We start from the raw sequence: 22,501 nt of genomic DNA on the forward strand, positions 1-22,501 counted from the left end.
TTTAAACGGTTTGTAAGGTACCAGCAATATCCAAGACAAAAATAACATGGATCTTACAACAGATATGGGCAGCTTCTATCAGAGCAGGGGCCACAAAAATCTGTTTGTTTTGACTGAAGGGCCACATTATTAACATTCATGTCAGCATTCAGAATAATGACCAATCAGAGCATTAACACAGGGAAGAACAAAGAGTTTTTATAGTAATTTTGCATGTTTTTCTCATTTTGTGTTTGTTTGTTATTGTCTTGGTTGTTATCATTGCATTTTGTGCATTTCTGCTCTGTCTTTTTCTTTAAAATGTATGTTTTTTTTGGACAAATGTTTGTGTATTTCTGTTGTCGTTTTGCTTGTTTGTTAGTACTGTGGGTTATCTTTTATGTCTTTCTTGTATTTCTTTGTACTTTTGTTATTTTTTGTAATTGTATACATTTTGTTGAGTCATTTTGAGCATTTTTGTTGTTGTTTTGTGTTATTTGTAGTAATTTTGTGTATTACTGTTTAGTTCATGTTTGTAGTAGTTTTGTGTGTTATTGGAGTATTTTCTGTGTTTTTTTTTTTTTTTGTCTTTTACTGTATTTTCCGGCTTTGTATTTTTAATGCTTATGCTTTGGTTCATTAGATCGAGGGACACATGTTGCCCGTGTCTGCTTTAAGGGGTTCCCACTTCAAAATGTCTTCATTTTGTTACCAATTTTTGTGTCATTAAAGGCACTTTTAAGGAATTGCTAATGAAAAACTGCAGGCTTATAGAATAGGGAGTTTATGACGAAAAGCTGAACCCCTGCAAACATTTTGGAGTTCCAATTACTTTATGGGTTTGGCAAGACTGAGATATCAACAACTGAATCTAGTTTGTAATTTTTACTTTTTTTGCAACCCTTGAGCTTTTCCCCTATAACAATTGTTTATAGAACATCTTTCACGATTGGATATTTTGGCAAATGCAGCAGTGCGATCATGTCTAATGATCACATCCAATGCACATGATGGAAAATGAACCTACACACTGAAACTCACCTTAACTTTAACAGGCGAAAGCACACATAGAGCAGCTGCTAAGCACTCTTTAACACACACATCCTGACCTACAGACTTGTGCTGCTGCTGCGGCTGCAGGCGCTCATGCATGTACATCTCCAACACACCTGCCATAACAGAACACAGCTGTCAGTTCAACAGCTTTTATCCCTACACGTAACCTCAGAGCACACCCAGCACTGAGCCACAGTCTGCAGCTGATGATGATGATGATGATGATGCTCCAGCACAAAAAGAACAGCACACAGTTCACACAAAGCTAATCAAACCACAGTCCTAACATTCACAAACTTGTTGTCCACCCATTAGCTTTTCTTTCTTTTTGCGTCAGTTCTTTTGTGAGCAACATTGTCATATCATGAAAAGGTAAATAAATAAATAAAATAAACATTTGAGTTCATGCAAATGAGTTTGGCACAGGTATATATGAATACAGAGTGATAAATCAATTTTAATAATGGCTCAGCCCGCGCTTGAAGATTTTGCTGTATGTTTTATTAATAACGCATTCACAGAAGGCGTGCACATGGGGAATGCTAATTAGCCCACAAACTCACAATAAATGTCAGATTGTACACTGCAACTAAACCGAGGCCCCGCCTGCTTTTCTCCCAGTTTAACAATGAAGCTAGGCCATCAGCTTTATGGATTTGGACAAAAAAAAAAAACTCAAGATATTTAAAAACGTGTGCACAAAAAGAAACAGAAATGAATCAAAGAAACTATATTTTATATCTGCAACAGATCTAATGTCATTCTTTAGATTTACACAGACACACAAATGCAGCTTTGCAACCTTTCGTCTCCTCCCAGGCCTTACGCCGCCTCTCATCTCGCCATCACTCATTGGGGGAGGGGAGTGATTAAAGCAACTTGAGTGACAGATAAGTAGATGACTGTTCTGTCCCAGCACTCATTAAAACTGTACACCGATATTCTCTGCCTCTGCGACCCCCATCCCCCGCCCACTAACACGGCTCCTCCTCAGCATCGAGCATAAGCAAATAACTCCCCAGGAGAGGTGGAGAGGAGGAGGAGGAGAGCAGTGGAAGGGGAGGGAGCTGCTGATCCTCAGTCACTCCTGTTCTCTGACCCAACTTGACAACCTGCCCCAATAATGAGACCGAACGGAATGAGATGGAGAATTTTGCCACAGAGCAGGATGTTGACGAGGAAGTGACTGCTCTAAATAGGAGGCTAATGGGCTGCTGTGGCAAGAAGTCATCGTCCAAACCTTCTGTATTGTGTTCTGCGATAGCTCGGAAAACAACAGATCCTAAATTAGTGCTGTTTTTCATCCCATTTGACCCATAAAATGATTGTTGGTCACTGAGTTGCAGAGTGGAATGCACTCCAGTGTTTACCAACAGGAAGCTTTGACCAGACAACAGTTGAATAACTAGAATATTTGCATTTCCTGAGGAAAATATAAGTAAGGATGCAAGTGCTGGCCTGCGTCGCACTGAATTAGCTTAGCATAAGCTAGCAATAACAACTAACAATAGCTAACATTAACATTAACTAACAATAGCATTAACTGGCATTAGCAGTCGCATTAACGTAAAGAAATTTGCATGAACTAGCATTAACATAACTAAACTAGAATTAACCCAGCATTAACATCAATCTGGCATTAGCATTTACTTAGTATTAGCCAGTAAATAGCATTTACTAAACATTAACCTAGCAATAACTTAGCATGAATTAGCATTAGCTAGCAACATTAGCTTGCATTAACATTAATATAGCATAAGCACCAACTTAGCATTGGCCAATAAATAACATTAACCCATTAACGAAACATTAACCTAGCAATAACTTAGTTAACTATATTGCTAGTCAATGCTAACATTAACAACCATAAACACTAATCTAGCATTAGCACTAACTTACCATTAGCCAAAAAAAGCATTAATTGCTTAATATTAGCAATAACTTTGAAAAAGGTTGAGTGTATTAGCTGAACATGTTAAAGGTTGAATAGTTTGTCAATTGCTTGCAAACATTTTCAGATAAAAACTGGAGCAGTTCCACTCTAGCTTAATGAGGTGTCCACTCAAAAAAGGGGATCTGAGCTGAAAAGTCAATGCAGTTATTTATCACACAAAAAGTTTAAAAGTTACAAATCATAAAAGGGATAGCATAAATCTCTGGAACTTTCTGAACGTTTTGAGTGCTAAATTGTCAATATCGGACAAACGGTGTAGGAGTACAGTAGTTAATGCAAGAGACATCCTCACTATTGTTATCCTTTAAACACAGCTTGAAACATAGGAGAAGACCATTTGGTATGCTTGTTTATTTATTTCTCACACAGTTTGGTTCGTACATAATCTTTTACAAAAGTTCTTGAAACCCTGACAAGCATGTAAAGAACAGTGTTTTTTTTTTTTTTAATTATTTTTAAAAGCCACATGGAGTGAATGCATGTAGAGGCTCCTGGCATGCTTTCAGCTGCAAAAAGGAAGGAGATGGAAAGCTACAAAAAGAGTGTGCTAACAGTCTACTTAGGCACTGGAGTCTCTGGAGTCCTGGAGGAAGACTCACGGTCAAGGATATGTCATTTCATCAAGTCTGTTAAGACTATTTATACTGAACAAAATGGGGGGGAGAATGTTTTGTCACTGTTGTTCAAAAATGTCAAAGTGCTGTCAACGGTGTAGTCAAACAAAGCTACCAATAAACACACGTGTGCTAAAGACTTACTTAAATCATTTAAAACTTGAAAATAAAAGACAAAAATGGGAACGTTTAATGTCAGAATTCCTGTAAAATAAATGAACAGAGCTGCTAGTCTTTCATTTGGTCCCATAATGCTTAGTTGAAGGTTGGCCGTAAAGTCCGTAGAGCTCGGGGTGTCTGGGTGTTGCTGGTGGAGCTTCCAACAGTCCTCTTATTGGAAAATGCTGCAGGGGCTGATTTGCAGGTATCTGGGCATGTGGGAGAAAGTCTTGAGAGGTGATGGAGGGGAAGGAGTCTGTCGGCCGGTAATGAGGCCCAGAATGAGTGGCAGGGGCCCGGGAGCAGCAGCAGTTGTTAAGAGTGCACACAAGTACTTTCCTACCCTCGAATGGAGCTTGTGGCGGGGCTCCTACTCTGCTGGGGAAGTGGAGGGGTCGGTAGGTGTTCCCTGAGGGGTGAGTGGTGCTTGACCCAGGGGCCATCACCCGGCTGTGTTCTGGGCTAGGGTGAGGATTCTGGGAAAGAACTTCTGTGGAATACATGGATGAAGGATGGGGGTTCTGGTTACAAAGATGAGGATTTTTGCTGCTGTTCAGCAAAGATGGAGAATCCTTTGGGTTGGTTTTCTCTAAGCTACTCTCTAAAAGGTCCATGCTGTATTTTCTCTTCAGTTGTCCTGAGCTCATGCTGAGTAGGGGGGCAGCAGAACTGCTGGGAGACTGGACAATATCAAGAATGGATGCTTCGCGGAGAGGTTCTGTGAGAAACAGAAACCAATAGACCTCAATGTTACAAAGAAACCATCCATTTGAACATAGTAATACTCAATCACCTAGAGCACAACCTGTTTATGAGCTAACATTTATAATGTTATATAGACAACAAATACTAGAGAACATTATCTGTCTAAATGTTTAGTTTGTTACTATATTTTAATATTACCTTCCAGCAACTTCTTCATGGACCTTTCTTTTGTTGATAGGCTAGACAGCAAAAAGGCAGAATTGACTCGTCCCACTCTGAGTGGCGGAATGGCACAACTCAGGCAAAGGTTACACCTAAAACACACACAAGTAAAACCACACAGTTCATTTTAACTTTAACAGTGGTGAATAAAGTACAGAAGCCTAGTACTAAAGTATAATTACACCTACAGATGGTCAAATTTCACCAAGTAATTTGCTGATCAAAAACTCTAACATATTAGGAAACTTTCTTGCTATTAGAAGTACTTTTAAAAAGTCTAAGAACTGCTGTATTGTTCTCCCAATGTATTTGTATAAACTTGTAACTCTCTGAAACCCCAATGAAGCCTGCTTTTGAACTGCAGGTCTTTATTAAGTCCTTATTTTAAGAAAATGGTTGAATTTAAACTACCCAACCTTGGAAACACAAGAGAAAACACAAACACAATAGATGCCAGGTTAGTCAATGGACACTAAATCAAATATTTCTTTGATGTTGCAGTACTAACCCCAGGTTCAAAAGGCATGAAAAGGCATTTCCCTTTAAATAAAAATGAGAAAGATTTATTTTTTGACTACATTTTTCATAAAACCAGAGGTCAAAAAGCTGCATTGGACCATTTTCATATGATGTGTACTAGAAGTATTTTCCACCACTGCTTAGTCACATTTCCTGACTGGTGGTGTACAGTAGAGTGTACAGAGTCTTCCTAAGTGTCCCATCCAAAAGCATCAGGAGTTCCAGTCAGTCACATGTCATTACAGTATGTCTGTTCTTACAACACGACAACAACTATGACACTAAGGATCAGTGCGGAAGGGATGGACTTTAAGTTACTGGAAAACTTGTGTGGAATTGCCTCCCATACTGAATGAAACTAGTGAGGATGTAGTATGTGTATTATAATAGATGGAAAACAATTGCTTCATTATTCGCTTAGAAAATCATGCTTACCTGTTCATCAGCAGCTGGTATGGATTTGTGTTCTGAAAATGACAAGAAGATATTAATCAGAAACTATCATAACTGTGGTGAGGTGATGTAACGCGTACCTTCATACAGTTCAGACTTTCCGCTCTTTTCTGGAAATGTTGCACCGAGCTCAGCAGATGTTCTGCTTCCCGGTGCTTCTCGTTGAGCTGCTGAACCTGCTGCAAGTTCTTCCTAAAATATGAGCTGAACGTGCTCTCCAGGCCCTGGATGGTTTTTGCTTGGCTTTCTACAAGCATCGCATGCATCCTTCGATACTGAGCCCTCACTTGCCTCTTTAGTTCAGCCATTGCATCCTGTGGACAACGCAGATGGGAGTAATTCAGACACAGAGCACACAGTGTAATAGCTCAAGTTTACAGTACACATGAAATGTAATGGTTTCAAGTTGAAAGCCACTGAAATTATAAAGATCACTGAAGTTCATCTGCAGAGAATTGTGGCATGCAGGCTTGATGGTTTCCTTTTCTATCTTTGTGGGAGTGTGTAAATATACAGTTTATGGACCTGTATCAGCATCTTGTCTGACTCGAGCTTGTAGAGCTGCTCATCAATGGTCTGATTCCGACACTCCAGTTTGTCCTCCTGCCTCCTCAGTTTGGCCTGTGGAAAGCAGGGACAGATTAGACACATGAAACACAAACGTGCTGAAAATAGAAGAAAAAAAAAAAAAAAAAAAAACACACAAACACCTAAACTTTCCTTTGGAAACCTGTCTGCTAGTTACTAGCTACCACCTCTTCCAAAATCCTGGTTAGACAAAGAAAACAAGCAGTGCACTCATTTGTTTATCTTTAAACAGCGCCACAACTAAAGTACAAGCATAAATACAGCTCTGATTGCAGCCACATTTGCTGGAAACAATCTAGTTTCTCTACAGGCTCATTCAAAACAGCACGAAGATGAGTTTACAGAGCAGGAAGAACATAATCCCCCTCGGTTTACTGCAGAAGATGGAAATCAGTCAGCAGTCACTGAGTGACAGCTGAGAACATGGGAGGGCAGGTAGACTTTTTAATGAACTCTTTCTGCATGGCAAAGGCATCATGGGCCAAATGGAAGAAAACCTGCTGTCATGGCAACAAAGCCTCATGTATGTATTTATGTGTGAGAGCTAATGTGCATGTGTATGTGTGTGTGTGTAAGTTTGGCCACAAAAGAGGAACATAAAGCGGGGGTGTCTCATCACCCCCTGTGCTTCCTCATTTTGCCACATGCATTGTTTGCTGTGGCCTCTGTGTCAGTGACAGATTGTCATGTCTGTGTGCACAACGCCAGGCTCTCTCACACACACACACACACACACACACACACACACACACACACACACACACACACACACACACACACACACACACACACACACACACACACACACACACACACACACACACACACACACACACACACACACACACACACACACACACACACACACACACACACACACACACACACAGAGAGCGTACTACAGAGGCAGACTATGGGAGGAAAGGCACCGCTTACACAGGCCAAATTCTGCACAGACAGAAACAGAGAAAGATGCAATAGTGAATGAGGAGAATAAAGCTTTGGGTAAAAAAAAAGAAAGCGACAGAGAGAGGACATTCCTGTGGTCTCTCCGGGGAGTGAGTTTTAGGGCAGTTACTTGTCGTATCGCAGCAACAGGCCTCTTCAGCTGCTTACAACACTCATGTTGTCTGATGCACATCAACTGACCGGCCTACTGACTGTGTCACAGTGAACACTTCCCACAGGCAAACAGGCTTTTGCAGCTACATTCAGTCTTTACTCTCCCTTTAGTAGGAAAACACTAATGTTTCCTTATATTGAGGTGAAGCTGATGGTGGGAAACACCAAACAGGTCCATCACAGGCTCTACAACAGGAATATCCAGAGAAGACGAGTGCCTACAACACCAGACAAGGCTCAAACCCATGACCTTTACACTGCAAGCCAACTGCTCAACAAAACAGAACAGCACTGTTTTAGGCCTTGTCCACACGTAGCTGGGTATTTTTCTAAATGTATATCATCCCTCCTCCATTAGAAAAAAATAAGTTACGGCCACACATCATCGTTTAAAAAAAAAAAAAAAAAAAACCCATTCATACAAAACAGCATACATGTGCTATCCAAAGGTCAATGGACGTCACTCTCTGTTGGCAGCTTTATGTATTGGGGTCCCGAGTTCACCGTTATAGCTTTGCACACCTGCCTAACAATGTTTGAGACCCAGTCCATGGAGGAGGCTTGTCTGGTGTGAGCCCGGCCCCTTCATACAGCGGGCCACCGGAGAGGGTAGAGGGCGCAGACGACACGCACCGAGCAGCACCGCTGGAAACTCACCCCGCACCACCCCCAAAACCATAACGGCCCCACGGAGCACGGTGGCACCCCCCACTCCCCCGACACAGCGGGGCACCAGCCACACACTCCAGCGGCTGAGGGGGCGACCTCCGCCACATGCCCACCCCGCCGCAACAGGGAGCGACCACGCAGCAGAGAAACCAGCGCCCGCGCCAGGACTGCCCCAGGCCCACAATACAACACAATCCACAGGGAGGCGGCCCCGGCCACCCCAACGAGAGAAAACGCCATCAACTGCCCAAGCAGGGCCACACCGACAAGCAGCCGTATCCAAGCACCCCCAGCCGGGCACCGCTACCCCACACCAATGCCGCCAGCACAGTCCCCATGACATTTGGAAACTTAAAACTCTGGTTATCAGTGTCCACACTCAAACGCAAAACCAGAGTTTTCCCAAATCTTCACTTTGGTCTGAGTTTTCCAAAAGCCTCGTTTTTAATGACCTTATCCTGTGTTACAGTTACAGTATATTTGTTTTAGCCGATACGTGTGCTACGTGTGGACAGGGTCTTACTGTATAATAAAGGGATAATAAACACTGTAAGATAATCCAGATTTTTGAACCAATTTCATTTTTTCGGCACAAAACTTAATTTTCCATCTTACCTTAAATAATCAAGGCCTTATACGTCACCTCCAATCAATTTCCAAATTTTGAAACTTAACTTCTTGTCTTGTGGTTACATTTTTTGACCTCCAAATGCGTTTTAGGCCTTTATTTTAGCACCGTTTGTGGACTGCAATGATCTCAAGCGAAATGCTTAACAAAGTAAAGAAATCACGTTCAGGTAACTTTTGAATTACTGTATTGTAGTCATTGATTGATCACTGACGAGTAACCGGAATCAGTGAAAACCTGACAGTTTCTCATCGAAATCGGCTCCAGACTGCTCTCACAACTCCACAGTCCTCTGATCAGTGCAGGATATGAAAATATTCATTAGGGCAGCTTCAGGGTGTGCGATCTGACGATAATAGATTGTTAAGGATTAAAACATGACGACGATCTTCCAAATCACGGAGATCGTAGAACCGTCTGTAGTTCACATTTTAACCCCTGCGGTGCAGTGTCTGCGTCATACGTCTGTGGTCCATACACAGCACATCCAATGGTGCAGAAGTACAATCTGCCCGCCCCCCCCCCCCCCCCCCCCCCCGCCCCCCCCCCCCCGTGCACGGACACACAGAGTTAGCTGAGCTGCTTCCTCTGTGTCTGTCTGTCAGAGGCTCAGTGCAGATGTCTGTCTGTTAAAGTCCATCAGTTCTGAGTGTTGAAGCACTGACAGACGTTTGAAGAAACACTGCATGTGTTTCTCCTCTGTAGCCAACTCTGTCGCAGCTCACGGGGCTGTTTACGCATTCTTAAAGAGACAGTGTCCTGAATGTGATTTACTTTAAAAACTACTTTCAGCAACTCAGAGCTGCCCTGAAAGAAGCAACACTACAGAATGTAATCTCACTTTTCAGCCTTAATGAAGGAAAAAGTCAAAAGTGACACAAAATGTTGTTATTGTGCTGCTAGTGATTAATAAAAGGGTCTTTGTTGCATTTTTCTTCACAAACTTTGACCCATTATTGTTTTTCTTGTAAAACTATTGAAATAAATAAAATAAATAAATGGAGTTTATATCACCTATTGCCATTTTGAGGAAAAATATAGAGATGAATAATGGTCCATATCACGCAAGCCTAATGTAACCAAAGCAGTAACGTTTTATCTTGTAAAGGATATTCCTGTCCAAACTGTGTGAAATGAGGCATTCAAAAACTGCTTAAAGTAGGATTTTATTAACATGAGTGTGTTACCTCAATAACAAATAGAAACCAATAGACTGATCTGCTGCCTTGTTATTTAGTGTTGCTAATGCTAATGCTACACTACTTTAGTTAAACAAAGCAAAACGACTGTGTGACTAAAAGAACATGTCACCCTTTTTGTTTGATGTTAATTGGAACCAGCTTGATGAATTGCTTACATACATTTAAAAAAAATATTTGATAATTACCTTGTCTTAAATGATCTTTTATTCTTTTTTTTCCATTTAGGGCGACGCTTTTAAGTAGGCGAATAGGCTTGTTTTATTAGTAAATCACTTTAAAATAGTCTAAATGATTTGATTGAAAAAAATTGGGATATGATATTTTTCCCATATCGCCCACCCCTCGGGCAGCTTATGAGAAAACAGCGCTTAAAACAATCTATGTAGACTAATTGCTGCATAACCACTGCAGTGCTGACAGTCTTCTTTAGGAACTGGTCCCTCCAGACCTATAATGACTACAGTATATTTTACTTTATGGGCAGTGATAGGGACAAACCTGAATTGCTGATGTGTGCTCAACATGATAAAACGAAGCCAACTAGGAGCTCAGAAGAAAGCATTTACTCACCATTTTCACTAAATGGACATAGTTATTGCTCATTTGTGTACGTACGCTCTCCCTGAGTCCCTGGTTAAGGATTGTAGCATTACTACTTCACATACATGTTAAAGCCCCAGTGGCCTCTGGATTGTATTTCTAAATGCCTCATATTGATTTATATCTTTAATTACTTGCAACACTATCTCATTTATACACTGTAGAGGGAGGCATAGATATTGTTAAAACACGTGTTGGTCTAAAACCTTGTGGGAAGATTTTAAATGCTGATAGGTCTGCAGAGCATTTAAAAAAAAAACAACTGGGCATGTGTGTAACTAGCATGTAGCATATCGACCCAGCACACGTTGAGTCATTCAATCTCATTCTTTACCAGGCTGAGGGATAAAATATTATACAAGCAAACACTTCTCCTGTCAAAGTTCTGTGTCCCACTGACAATGGCAACGTAACACTAATGGGTCGCGAGCCACAAGTTAGGATCCGATGAGTTATAGGTTACTTGATACCACAAGCTATTGATAAAACATGATGGGACGACGTGTGCTGCTCATAACGTATAGACGTGCTGAGCAAGATAACTGTTGCATCACCTTTTCTTTAAATTCATGCCTCGTGTACATTTCTCACACCTTGAATTGAAATACCATAAATACATCGGCACAGCACAGCAAAAGTCCAGCAATTCTCCCACTGTCCTATTTAGACATCCAGACACCCGCAGGTTGCCAGGAAGCTCATGTTTAAATGAGAAGCCTCAGGCTCAGTGAACAGAGGGCCTCTTTCACAATCAACTGACAACTATTCCCCACAACTAATGTCAATGGACTGCACTCAGCATTCTAGGGGAACTGACTCACTTCTTCAGCCCAGATACAAGAAAGTGCAAACAGAAGCGCCTCCATTAGCAAAGAGTTTCCTGCCGAGGAGCCTGAGAAAACCAAAGTGAGGCTGTGTGGGAGAGCTCCTCTTGCGTCTGCACCGGGGACAGCTCAACTGTTACATTACATTCATTCTTTTGTCTCCGAACTAACTGCAAGCGTGCCGCAAGTTACAATATGTCTTTTCTGAAAGGAAGGAAAGAAGATACTGTAACTAAAGATAGAGTTGCACTGCCTTTTTTCCTCTCCTTCTTCCTTTCAAAAGCAACAGAGGGTGCTGCCAGGAGAATTTTAAAATCCTTTAACCAAAATAGACAACAGCACCACTGCCTCTCTGAAAGAACATTCAACAAGCCCAAGGTTTTGGATATTGCTAGATTTAGCCATTAAAAAAGAAGAAAAAAAAAAAAAAAACGTTCTGTGCCTGAAGGCCCCCAGCATGAACTGTGTTAATGTGAGAAAAGCAAAGTGCTGTGAGAACCCTGAATACGACCATTTGCCAGCAGATCTACTGTTTAGAGAGCAAGAGAGAGAGAGAGAGAGAGAGAGAGGGATGTGTGCAAGTGCGCAGAGCAAGCAGCCATGAAAAGGGCTGAACAGACATCTTTTGTCCCAATAATAGCTCTAAAAGCAGGCCAACAGTTACAGGACTCAACACTTCAACCGATATAAAACTTTGTGATCTACCCTAAGAACAAGACGTCTGTAACATCTCCCACTGGAACATTGAAGCCGCCCTGCAGCAAAATGCCCTCACTGATTTTTATTCCCACTACATGTCTGGCCCAAAAGGGAAGAAAATAAGGGAGAAGACGAATAACACTGTGCTGGTTTTCTATTCAGATGAGCTCATAAAAGAATATCTAATCAGACGTGAGGGAGAGTACACAAGCCGAAGCAGCAAGTCGGCCCTGAACATGACACATTCCTCTGTGTGGGGTTGACCCTGTCACGGCTGATTATTAATCACTTGTTGTTAGATCATCAAACACATTTGCACATGCATACCAACAGATGCTTTCAGTTTTCTGCGTCTAAAGCCCTGCCCATGCACATGTTCTCAAGATCACATCCTGAAACGGATCAGAAGTAACTAACATAAACAAACTGGGAGTGGATCCACCCACCTCACAGCATGAGGGTCAACGCTTCCTGTGGATGCAGATTGCATCGCTGCACTTACCCAAGGGCACAGTGCGGCTAATGGGAAGGCGTGGCAAGCGTGGGGTGGGCGGTGTGATCAAGGTTAAAAGCGGTGTGTGACATATTCCTGTGTGGAAGTCACCTGTCCTGTCCTCTCACGTCAGATGCTCGTGAAAAGAGCGGAGGATAAAGGGAGTCTTTCTGCCCCAGTCATCTGACAGCAAAGCATACCTTCTTGAAATTCAAAGAAACACCCACCGTGCCAAGAATATTTCATTCCAATTGCTACTCATACTCAGTCTGACATCAAAATATGTAGTACGTCCACATTAGATAGTGTTAGGGCTAGGCGATATAGACCAAAATTCACATCTCCATATTTATTTTTCTCAGAAGTAGTGAAAGCAGCAACTCCTAAAACGAGTACAGTATTTCAAAACAAAATAAGCTATAAAATATAGATATATCTCAATATGGGCAATATTGTAATTTTCTACATCACCAAAACAGAAAACTCGATAATCTTGATATATCGGCCAGCACTAGATAGTATGAAACGACTGAGTATGTGAGAAATACCAGAATGTATACTATATCAGGACATACTCAACCACCCCACGATGCATTACGAGCGGAATTTAAAATCGTCCCGGGACCGGCTTTAAGATAAAAGTCAAAAATCCCCTTTTCAAAACAAAAGCATCTCTTTTGTCTTCCATTAGTTTTTCAACACTTTTGTAAATAGGGCTATTGTTTTGAAGTTAACGGGAAGTTTGGTCAGTAGCACAATGGCGGGTCTCCGGAAATCTCCAATATGTCGACATGAAACGTGTTTCCGTGAGTTTTATGGATCAAATGACCACATGTTTACATTCTACCTGGTCAATTTCTTACTAAAAATGCTTTCAGAACTTTAAAAGGTGGAGAATCAACAGAGATATTTAGCCTCAGTGGGCTTCCGTTTTTTTTTCTATACTTGGAAGTACTGTGTACTTCAGTGGGATCATCATCATCGGCCCTCATCCTAACCACACTTATAGTATATAGTAGACGGTAGGGCTGGGGAATATATCGTGATTCAAGATTTATCTAGTTTTCAATTATCGCCAATATCAAGATATATCTATAGTATATATTTTTAACTTGTTTTCATTTATACAATCACACAGTACAAATCACATCATACAATTTATTATTATTCATAGAGTAGAGTCAAACAGTGTCTGTTACAATTTTTTTCATATTTTTTAAATATATATTTTACAGCTCATTTTGTATTAAAATACTTGTTTTAGGAGTTGCTGCTGTTGCTACTTCTCAGAACAGCATGAAAAGAACAGTTAAATGGATTTCTGAGTGAGTCCTAACCCAGACCTTTTCCTAAACAGCCACACAACAGGACTCACTCACACGTGCTGTCCCTTATAGAAGAAAAAGCCAAAAAGTGGCACATTTTGTGCAGCAGACTGTTAAAAAATGTGCCTGTGTAGCATTTTTCATCAGCAAATTTAACCCAGATTTGTCTTTTTGGTGCAACTTTGAGTTACAAATATCGATATCAATATTGTATCGCGCCACTTTGAGAAAAAATATTGAGATATGCGTTTTGGTCCATATCTCCCAGCCCTAGTAGAAAGTAAATACTCGTGAATTTTTTTTTAGTTAATAGTATGAAATATGTTATTTCGAACACAGTGTACAGGAAAACAAGTTTGGGTGTAAATTGTCTACCTGTAATTCTATGTGCCGTGTGTCCACATCGCAGACTGTGTGTCTTTGGTTGGTGCAGTGTGAAATGCAGCAGAAAGGACACACAGCCACCTGCTCCTCTTCACAATGGAGCAACCTGTACGCCTCGTGACTGGGACAGGTCCAAGCCCTCAGCTCCTCGGGGTCCACTAGAAGGTGTCCCGGGGCCACACAGGGCTGCTGCAGATGCGTCTGAATGTGAGTTTGGCAGCAGGGCTCTTTGCAGCGCAGACAGACTTTCCTGACAGGCAGCGGTGGGCCTCGTCTGCACAGCACACAGTGTAGCACGAGTGGGGCTTTCTCCGCACTCAGGGCATTGAAGCACTTAACAATGTTGGCCAGCTTAAAGTTCTTCTCCAGTGTGGGTTTCTGCTCATATTCATGGTTGCACTCCGGACAGCGAACCGTTGCCTTGTCTTTGGCCCAGGCCTCGGAGATGCAAGTGGTGCAGTAGCTGTGCTTACACGGCAGCTGGATGGGCTCTTCAAACACATTCAGACAGATGGGGCACAGGAGCTCCTCCTCGAAGCACGATTTCCAGATTGCTTCCATGACTGCAGCTCATTCGATACTGATGGGGAGAGAGACAGAAATGTAAAAAGTGAGAATCAGCGCTTGAAAAATATGAGCATTCTCAAACAAACTTTGGAGAACACAGACACAAAACAACCATTGTTTACTTGGTTATGGAACTGATATGAAGTGAAGGCTTAATGAGAGAAGGACATTCATTTATTGGTAACTGATTTAAAAAAAAAAAAAAAAACGCAAAAATTTAATAGCAAAACAAGTAAAAACCTTTTTTTTTTTTTTTAAAAAAAAAAACTGGTTGAATATCCACTGCTACTATAATTATGGGCACAACATCTCGTGTACAGTTGCAGTTAGTGAGGGGATAATCAGTAATGCTAACAGTGCTTTATAAAATCAGGAAGTCAGAAAGAAAGAAAATAAATGTAAACTATATTGTAATGTACTTATAACAGTCAATAATTCCATTAAGTTCAGTTTGTTTTCTCTTTGAAAATATCACGTCACAGGACGTCATGTACCTGGTCACATGACAACTTCTCTCCACGTAAACATGACGCAACACGTGTGGACAGAAGTGTACAATTCTTAGCATTATACCATATAATAAAACATTTTTACTGCCTCATTAGGTGTGAAACAACAAAGGAATACAGAGTGTTTGTTTATTATGGATCCCCATTAGCTTCCGCATAGCGAGAAGCTATTCTTCCTGAGGTCTGCAGTTTTTCACTGTGACAATACATTTTACACATTGATTGTTTGGATCTTTGATTTCATTCCTCCGAAAAGGCTTGCCAGGCAGCACACAATGTCATAACTCGTGTTTGTCTTTGTTAGTTTTTATTTAAACTTCATTGACCACAGGTCATACATCTGAAACAAAATGAATGCATCATCACAACACACTCATCAAACACCTATTACCAGTGCTACAAGGCTGATGTAGCAGTTTCTACATTGCTATAACCTGGTAAAATGCATCTTTCCTTTTGGTCAATGTTAAATTGTGCACTGTCCCTGTCTAAATAAAAACCATACCATACATGTAACTGTAGGACTTTCAAAACATACTGTAGTATTATTATACACAATATCTTCAGAGTTAACATAACTACCAGTCAACGGAGCTCTTCTAACTTATCCTGAGTTATAATGACTACCTGTCAAGATCAGTTCTTTTCATTTTAACTCAGAATAATAATTAATAATGTTAATTATTAATTGTCTAGACCTGTTAATTTTATTAAGTGACCTCAAACCGAACATTGATATTCCTTTCACAATATGCAAAACATTCCATAACATATCATATCGACAATAACTATAATTTTTTTTACATAAATGAACACCAAAAAAAAAAAAAAAAAAAAAACAATCACAAAGGCTCCGTCTGATTTTCAGCATCTAAAGAATAAACATGGCTACTTCAGTACTGACTTAAGTTTTTCTGAGATAAAGTTGTTTAAGTCTTTTTTTGAAACTGTATACAGTGCTTTGTTGTTAAACCTGACTTGGGAGGGAGTTCCATTCCAGCATGGCTCTGTATGTTACCGAGCGTTGAGATGCTGATGTTCTTGATCTAGGAAGAATAAAACAACCTCCCACACATGTCTTGTTGGATAATGGTGTGTGTCCGTACTGAAGGATAATCTTCTATATAAGTTAAAAGGAATTTTTGTCGTTATTACGTTCCGTAAGAAATCCATCAGTGAATACGGTAATCTATTTTTAACCTCAAACCAACCGGGGCCTTCATGCATTTTAATGACATTTGATCTTAACCCACAAGAGAGAGCTACTCATGCAGTTTTATTCTGGATCCGTTGTAATTTTTTTCATTACACTTATTGAAATATTTGACCAGACCACAGAGCGGTAATCCAGGTGAGAAAAAAAACTAATGCTTGAATGACTTGTTTAATTGTTTGTTGTGTCTAGTTTTTTTTGCACACCTTTTGATAATAGAGAATTTCCCTTTTTTTGTTACAACTTTCTGTACATGGGTGTCCCATGAAAGTCTGTTGTCAATGATAACTCCCAACAGTTTGATTTTTTTCTACTTGTTTTATTACAGTCTGAGTTATACTGAGATCAAGCTTTGGCTTAGAACATAAGGAATAATTACTTCCAATCACTAGACTGTTTGTTTTAGATACATTTTTAATAAGTTTAGTACTACTGATTCAGTCTAACACTGACTTTAACTCTCTCTTTAAATTATTATTCAAGTCATTGATGTTTTCATCTGCTAAATATAAGATGGAGTCATCAGCATACATTGAGATACTCGTTTGTTTTTGCTCTATTACAAAGGGAAGATCATTCGTGAAGATTGTGCACAGGAGCGGCCCAAAACAGCTTCCTTAAGGAACTCCATGTTTCACATCTGGAAAAACTGCTTTCCATCAGTCAAATAACTTTTCATCCACAGTAATGCAGTTTCAGAAAAACCATAGCATTCCAATTCGTCTAGCATTCATTTATGATCAATAAAACAAAAGCTGCAGAAAAATCTAGACTTATAACACCAATAATTAATAAGCCTGGATTTGCTCATAAACAATTCTTTCAATTATCTTACCCAGAATTGGTAATAACCTTATCGGTCGACTATTTGAACCAGAAAACGGCTTTTATCTTTAGACATTAGCACAATTTATGTCATTTTCCATGATTGCAATCATACATTTTCACTAAAACACTTATTGATAATGTGTGCAACCATAGGGGCAATTATTGAAGCTATAGGTTTTAGCAGATTGCCATCAAGATAGTCGACCCCTGGTGGTTTATTTTTACAATTCATAATTTATAAGGAGGTTCTGAGCGTCCGTCGTCCTGCGCCGAAGTCTCGCGGAATGAGATTTCACAACGTTCAAAGCGCAATTATACATTTAGAAATATCGCTTTTATTCTGCGAAAAACTTCTTATAACTTTTGTTATGCTATAATGTACACTTCTTTTATTGAAGAAAAATGTGCACTAAAGGAAAGACATTTTATTATATTTTTGTATTATAGTTTCCCAACTCTCTACCTTAAAAAAGTTTGTTTTATCCGGAGTTTCTGAGAGGACCTCTAGATGTCCCGCCCCCAACAGCTCCACTTCTTCCTCCTGTCTCTGCGATCTACCAGAAGCCACGCCTCTACTTTTCTGCACGCGCATCCCGGAACTTAACAAGGTCGCATTGATTTTGGTTTATGGGTCAGGTAAGAGCCAAAATCATATTTACCTGTTAGCTGTTGTGACGCGTGACCTTGTTTCTGTGCACAGTACCGCATTCACTTTGACTGACAGTCTTAAAAATATGGTTTTAGAAAGACCAAATTACTCCAAAATTACGGATGCACACACTCGGGGTATTTGGAAGCCGTTAGCAAAGTTTCAGGTCGCTCAGACACTGCGTCAGGGAGATATTCGCTCCACAAACGTTCCTTGCTTTTATAGATAGATGAATGACCACCGGCAGTACACCACAGTAAAATACTAGTTAGGTATTTTTTCACATTTCAAAAGCATGATACATAAAAATAAATTTCTCAGAAAATCCAGATATCAGCTTTAAGTCATCATTTTTTCAATTTGTTCATTTAACAAAAAAGAAGAAAAAAAATATTCATAATGTTTGTTTTGCTACTGTTCAAATTATTTTTGGAACAAAGGGTTTGTCGTGATAATAGATTGTTTTGTAGTCACAAAAAAATAAAATAATAATAATAAAAAAACAACTAGAGGTCAGCAGTCTGATGACACATCAACCTAAGAGAGTAAAAAGTATTGGATCAGATCGTTGTGTGCCTGTCCCTGTATTTACTGAAGGACCGCCCACCATTACTTTTAATGTGCAGCTCGTATTGCAAATTATTACCCTTTACGATGCATCTGCAGTATTTTCACGGCCCGCCAGGAGGCCGAGGCCCACACTTTGCGAATCCGAAACATCAAAGCAAAAACAAAGTTCATCAACATTATAACTGTGAATTACTGTCGTCATAACTCAAATCACCTAAAACGGATATGTCATCTGTTTTTCCATATGTCAGCCTCCTCCTGGCTTTGCTTAGCAGAGACAAACCACTTGCTCTGAAATTAGACATTTTTTTAAACTCCATACTAAAATATGTTTGTTAAGCAATCTCACCCCAATTAAAAACACTTATCTGCCGCTGATTGAAGTTGTTTCAAAGTCCATCCACGCACAGGGAGCGTGTTAATACGGAAGAAGGACGAGCTTACCAACTATTTATTTTCCATGTCGTCGGTGCACCTACACCGCCGTGCTGCTTGTCACCCGGTCCGCAGATAGATCCAGATTCTCGGGTTAGAAAACAGCCGTCCGCCCGTCGCCAACCTCCACATACAGGTCTTATGGGACACCGGGCTGGTGTTTGTGCCTGTGTTCCGCCCTGTCTCGATAACCTGACAGGTATTTTGAAGGTAAAAACGCAGGCAGACGGTGACTGGTCGGAAGCAGCGCCTCCGCACCGACTGCCTTCCTCCAACAACGTGACCCGTCAGAGTGGCTACAGCACGGGGAGGAGCCGCGGAAGAGGGCCGGGACAACGGCCAGGCCACAGCAAACTCTACCGGACGAACCGGACACCACCGTGACTAGACCAGGGACAGACCGAGTGTCGGTGAGAAAAGTGAAGCCACGGAACCAGTGAGGCGGCGACGGGCAAAGTGTTCTAACACCGAGCACCGACACAGCATCACTGTCCGTGTCCACCGACGGTGGCACGTGCGCGTTTGCTTCACTATCTCATGTTTAAAGACACTTGTCTGCTGCTAAATAGGGGTGGGAGTTCACGAGACGATACACGATACTGGGGTCACTAAAACGGTACTAGACGATATTTTTGGAAAGGGGGGAAAAAATACAAAATGATTAATAATTATGGCCATAACCATTTCGACTCAAGTAAATATGAAATATAAAATAAACACACTTGAGGCAATAAATGGGTGAAACTAAAACCTGGAAACATTCAGAAACATTTAGGAGATATACCAGAGACAGTAAATTCTGCCCCGTACTGAATATACAGGCTGTAAAATCACCAAGTTTATCATTGTACCGGTGTCACTGACTGAGATGTATCTGTGCTGGAATTGCCTCGCACAAGGTCATACAGAGATTGTTGTACTGGTTTTAAAAAAAATGCTTAAAACATCACATCAGTCGACATTGATAAAAAACTGACCAATAATAAAAAAAAATAAATATGATTGACATGGTCAGATTGCTAATTTAAATGAATACAACAGCTTATTATTGTAAAGTTACATTAGGTTAACTGTTATTTATTGCAATGTATATTACAACTGAGATTGATTTCAGTACGAGGTAAACTCAGTCCGTGACACTGGTTGTTAGAGCTACTATCTTTACCAAGGAGTAAATATTTATTCCTGGTTATTGTTTTCCAGAGTTTTACTGGTCTTTATTTACCTGGGAGTGGTTTCGGGGTTGCATTTACGCTGTCTCTGAAATGTTTCCAGATATTTCCAGGTTTTGGTATCACCTGCGATAAACAGACTTGAGGCAAATGTCAGGTGTCGCTTTTTTCCGGGACATGTCCTTCTCATGATTCTGTTAAGATGTGCAGACAATCTCCTTGATGCGTATATCTGCACCCTGACAGTATAACTTTAGCAGCCTTCATCTGTTTCTTTTCATTAGTTTTTAATGTTGTACGGCTCACTCTGTTTTAAGTTTTTAAACCTGCTTTTGCTCCTACGCACCCATTGCTGCACTTTGAGATTTGCTTTAAATGTGAAGTACATTATAAATGAAATGTACTATTACCCTGGATCCCTGTACACATATACACAGGCATCATAAGGTTTTCTTATGATGCCAGTCTAGCATTAAAACCAAAATATTGTGATATCCTGTCGCACAATATAGTGTCTTTCACTGACACAGGGACGTCATCACACTTAGTTAAAATGTAAGTATTCATCCAAATTAAAAAGACGCATTGTACAAGTTGTAAAAACATTAGGTTGTAGCTTGATGTTTAACTTGTTTAAATCAACTTATACCTGTAATTTACTAAAATTGTATTTTAAAGTCATCATTAAGGTTTTACAGTGCATTAGTTGCTATTCTAGCATGCGCACTTACAATGGTTAATATTATTTAAGAGGCCTGCCAAAAACCAAATGAAATATTCACTATTAACGGTACCAAAATAAAAAATATACAAATTCAAATATGCACAAGGTAAACAATGCAAGCAGCTGTTTGATATTTTCATGTTGTATTGCTCTTAATCCTGAATATGTATTTAGGTTAATAGCACAGACTTCATGAGTGATGATAGAATGTTTGCTGCTGAACCATTTTTATTTATGAATGTAAAGTTGCAGGGCTTTAAAGTGCAAGAAATTCAAATATCGATACAAATACTAACGGTTCACTAATTTCTCTCTACTGCACACATCCAAACAATCTATAAATGGCCTCTGACTTTATCGACACCATAGCCATTTACAGTATTTTACAACAGTGAACAAAATTTTATGTTGATATAAATTTGTGCTATGATTGTTAGATAACTTTATTAATTAATGACATTTCATTTCACCACTGCAACTTCTCAAGTATCATCTTTAACACTAGTGCCTCACAATACATTAGCAATTACAACTATTTAACTATTGAATATTCAAAATCTGCATTTCCTCTAATATGAATACTAACAAGCCCATCATCAACATCCCCCGCCAAATTGGTTCTCGTTATAACCCACAATAAGAACGTAGATGTATACATAAGAAAATATCATCACATCAGAATGTAAAATTACTATCTTAAACGGTTTTTAAGATAAACTGTCCCCTTTGAAGATACCTCAAACATAGCAAAGAAAAACGGAACAAGGGCAATAACTCCAGAAAAAATAATTGTGCGCTTCTCATTTTCAAACTCCATCAAGGTATTGATACCCTGAATCCACACACCGAATTTGGTCATCCTATCTTAAAGAGTTTCTAAGAAAAGCGGTCCCCTTTGAAGATGCCTCGAACAATAAAAAAAAAAAAAAAAGGACAATAACTCCAGAAAAATAATTGCGCGCTTCTCATTTTCGAACTCCATCAAGACATTGATACCATGAAGCCACACACCGAATTTAAGAAAAGCTGTCCCCTTTAACTCGGACGCACTGAGCTCAAACCTATATCCCCCTTCCACTTTGTGGAGGGGAATAATAACAAGCAGGGACATCCTGTATATACACAAGATCTTCATAAATATTCCATATTCTCTTTAATTATCTGATACAGCTTTATTTGCGTATATAACCAACACTTTTAATGCACTTTGGATTACAGCCAGTTCCGTAGACAGGTTAACGTTACAAAACGATCAATATCAAAAATGTGTAGATCAAAAAGTCAAACAAAAATAAACCACGCCATTACATGTCATCATGTAGCGAAGGACGTCTCGTCTCTGTTCTACATTAACATGGAATGTTAAGAAATGTTCAGCATGAGACAGTGAAACCCAGCAGCCTTCAGTCAAAGTGACGTTACGTAACAAACCAGGAGCTAAAGGCAGCAATGAGGGAAGAAACCAAAAATATGCAGTCCATTGACTTGTCAAGGCACAGAAAAACCAATACGTGCTAAAAATAATGCACGTTACATTTTTGTGAGCACTGAGGAAAAGTGTAGGACACTGTAAACTGATTTCAATTGGACTTGATGTAGTTAATCTAATAATAGTAATAACACATTACATGACAGAGAC

General features: G+C 39.9%; 1 protein-coding gene across 1 annotated transcript; it reads right to left on the reverse strand.

Moving 5' to 3' along the window:
* Positions 1-3,321: 3,321 nt before the first annotated feature.
* LOC114477173 (E3 ubiquitin-protein ligase TRIM8-like) lies at positions 3,322-19,503 on the reverse strand. Its single transcript, XM_028469334.1, has 7 exons — positions 18,976-19,503; positions 14,187-14,775; positions 6,187-6,282; positions 5,742-5,975; positions 5,644-5,675; positions 4,666-4,781; positions 3,322-4,480 (listed from the first exon to the last, which is right to left on the reverse strand). Exons 2-7 carry the CDS (start codon positions 14,754-14,756, stop codon positions 3,840-3,842), a joined length of 1,689 nt encoding a protein of 562 aa, XP_028325135.1. The 5' UTR covers positions 14,757-14,775; positions 18,976-19,503; the 3' UTR covers positions 3,322-3,839.
* Between the last annotated feature and the right edge of the window lie 2,998 nt (positions 19,504-22,501).

This window comes from Gouania willdenowi, chromosome 15, assembly GCF_900634775.1.
Source record: "Gouania willdenowi chromosome 15, fGouWil2.1, whole genome shotgun sequence".
In the NCBI taxonomy this organism is placed as follows: domain Eukaryota; kingdom Metazoa; phylum Chordata; class Actinopteri; order Blenniiformes; family Gobiesocidae; genus Gouania; species Gouania willdenowi.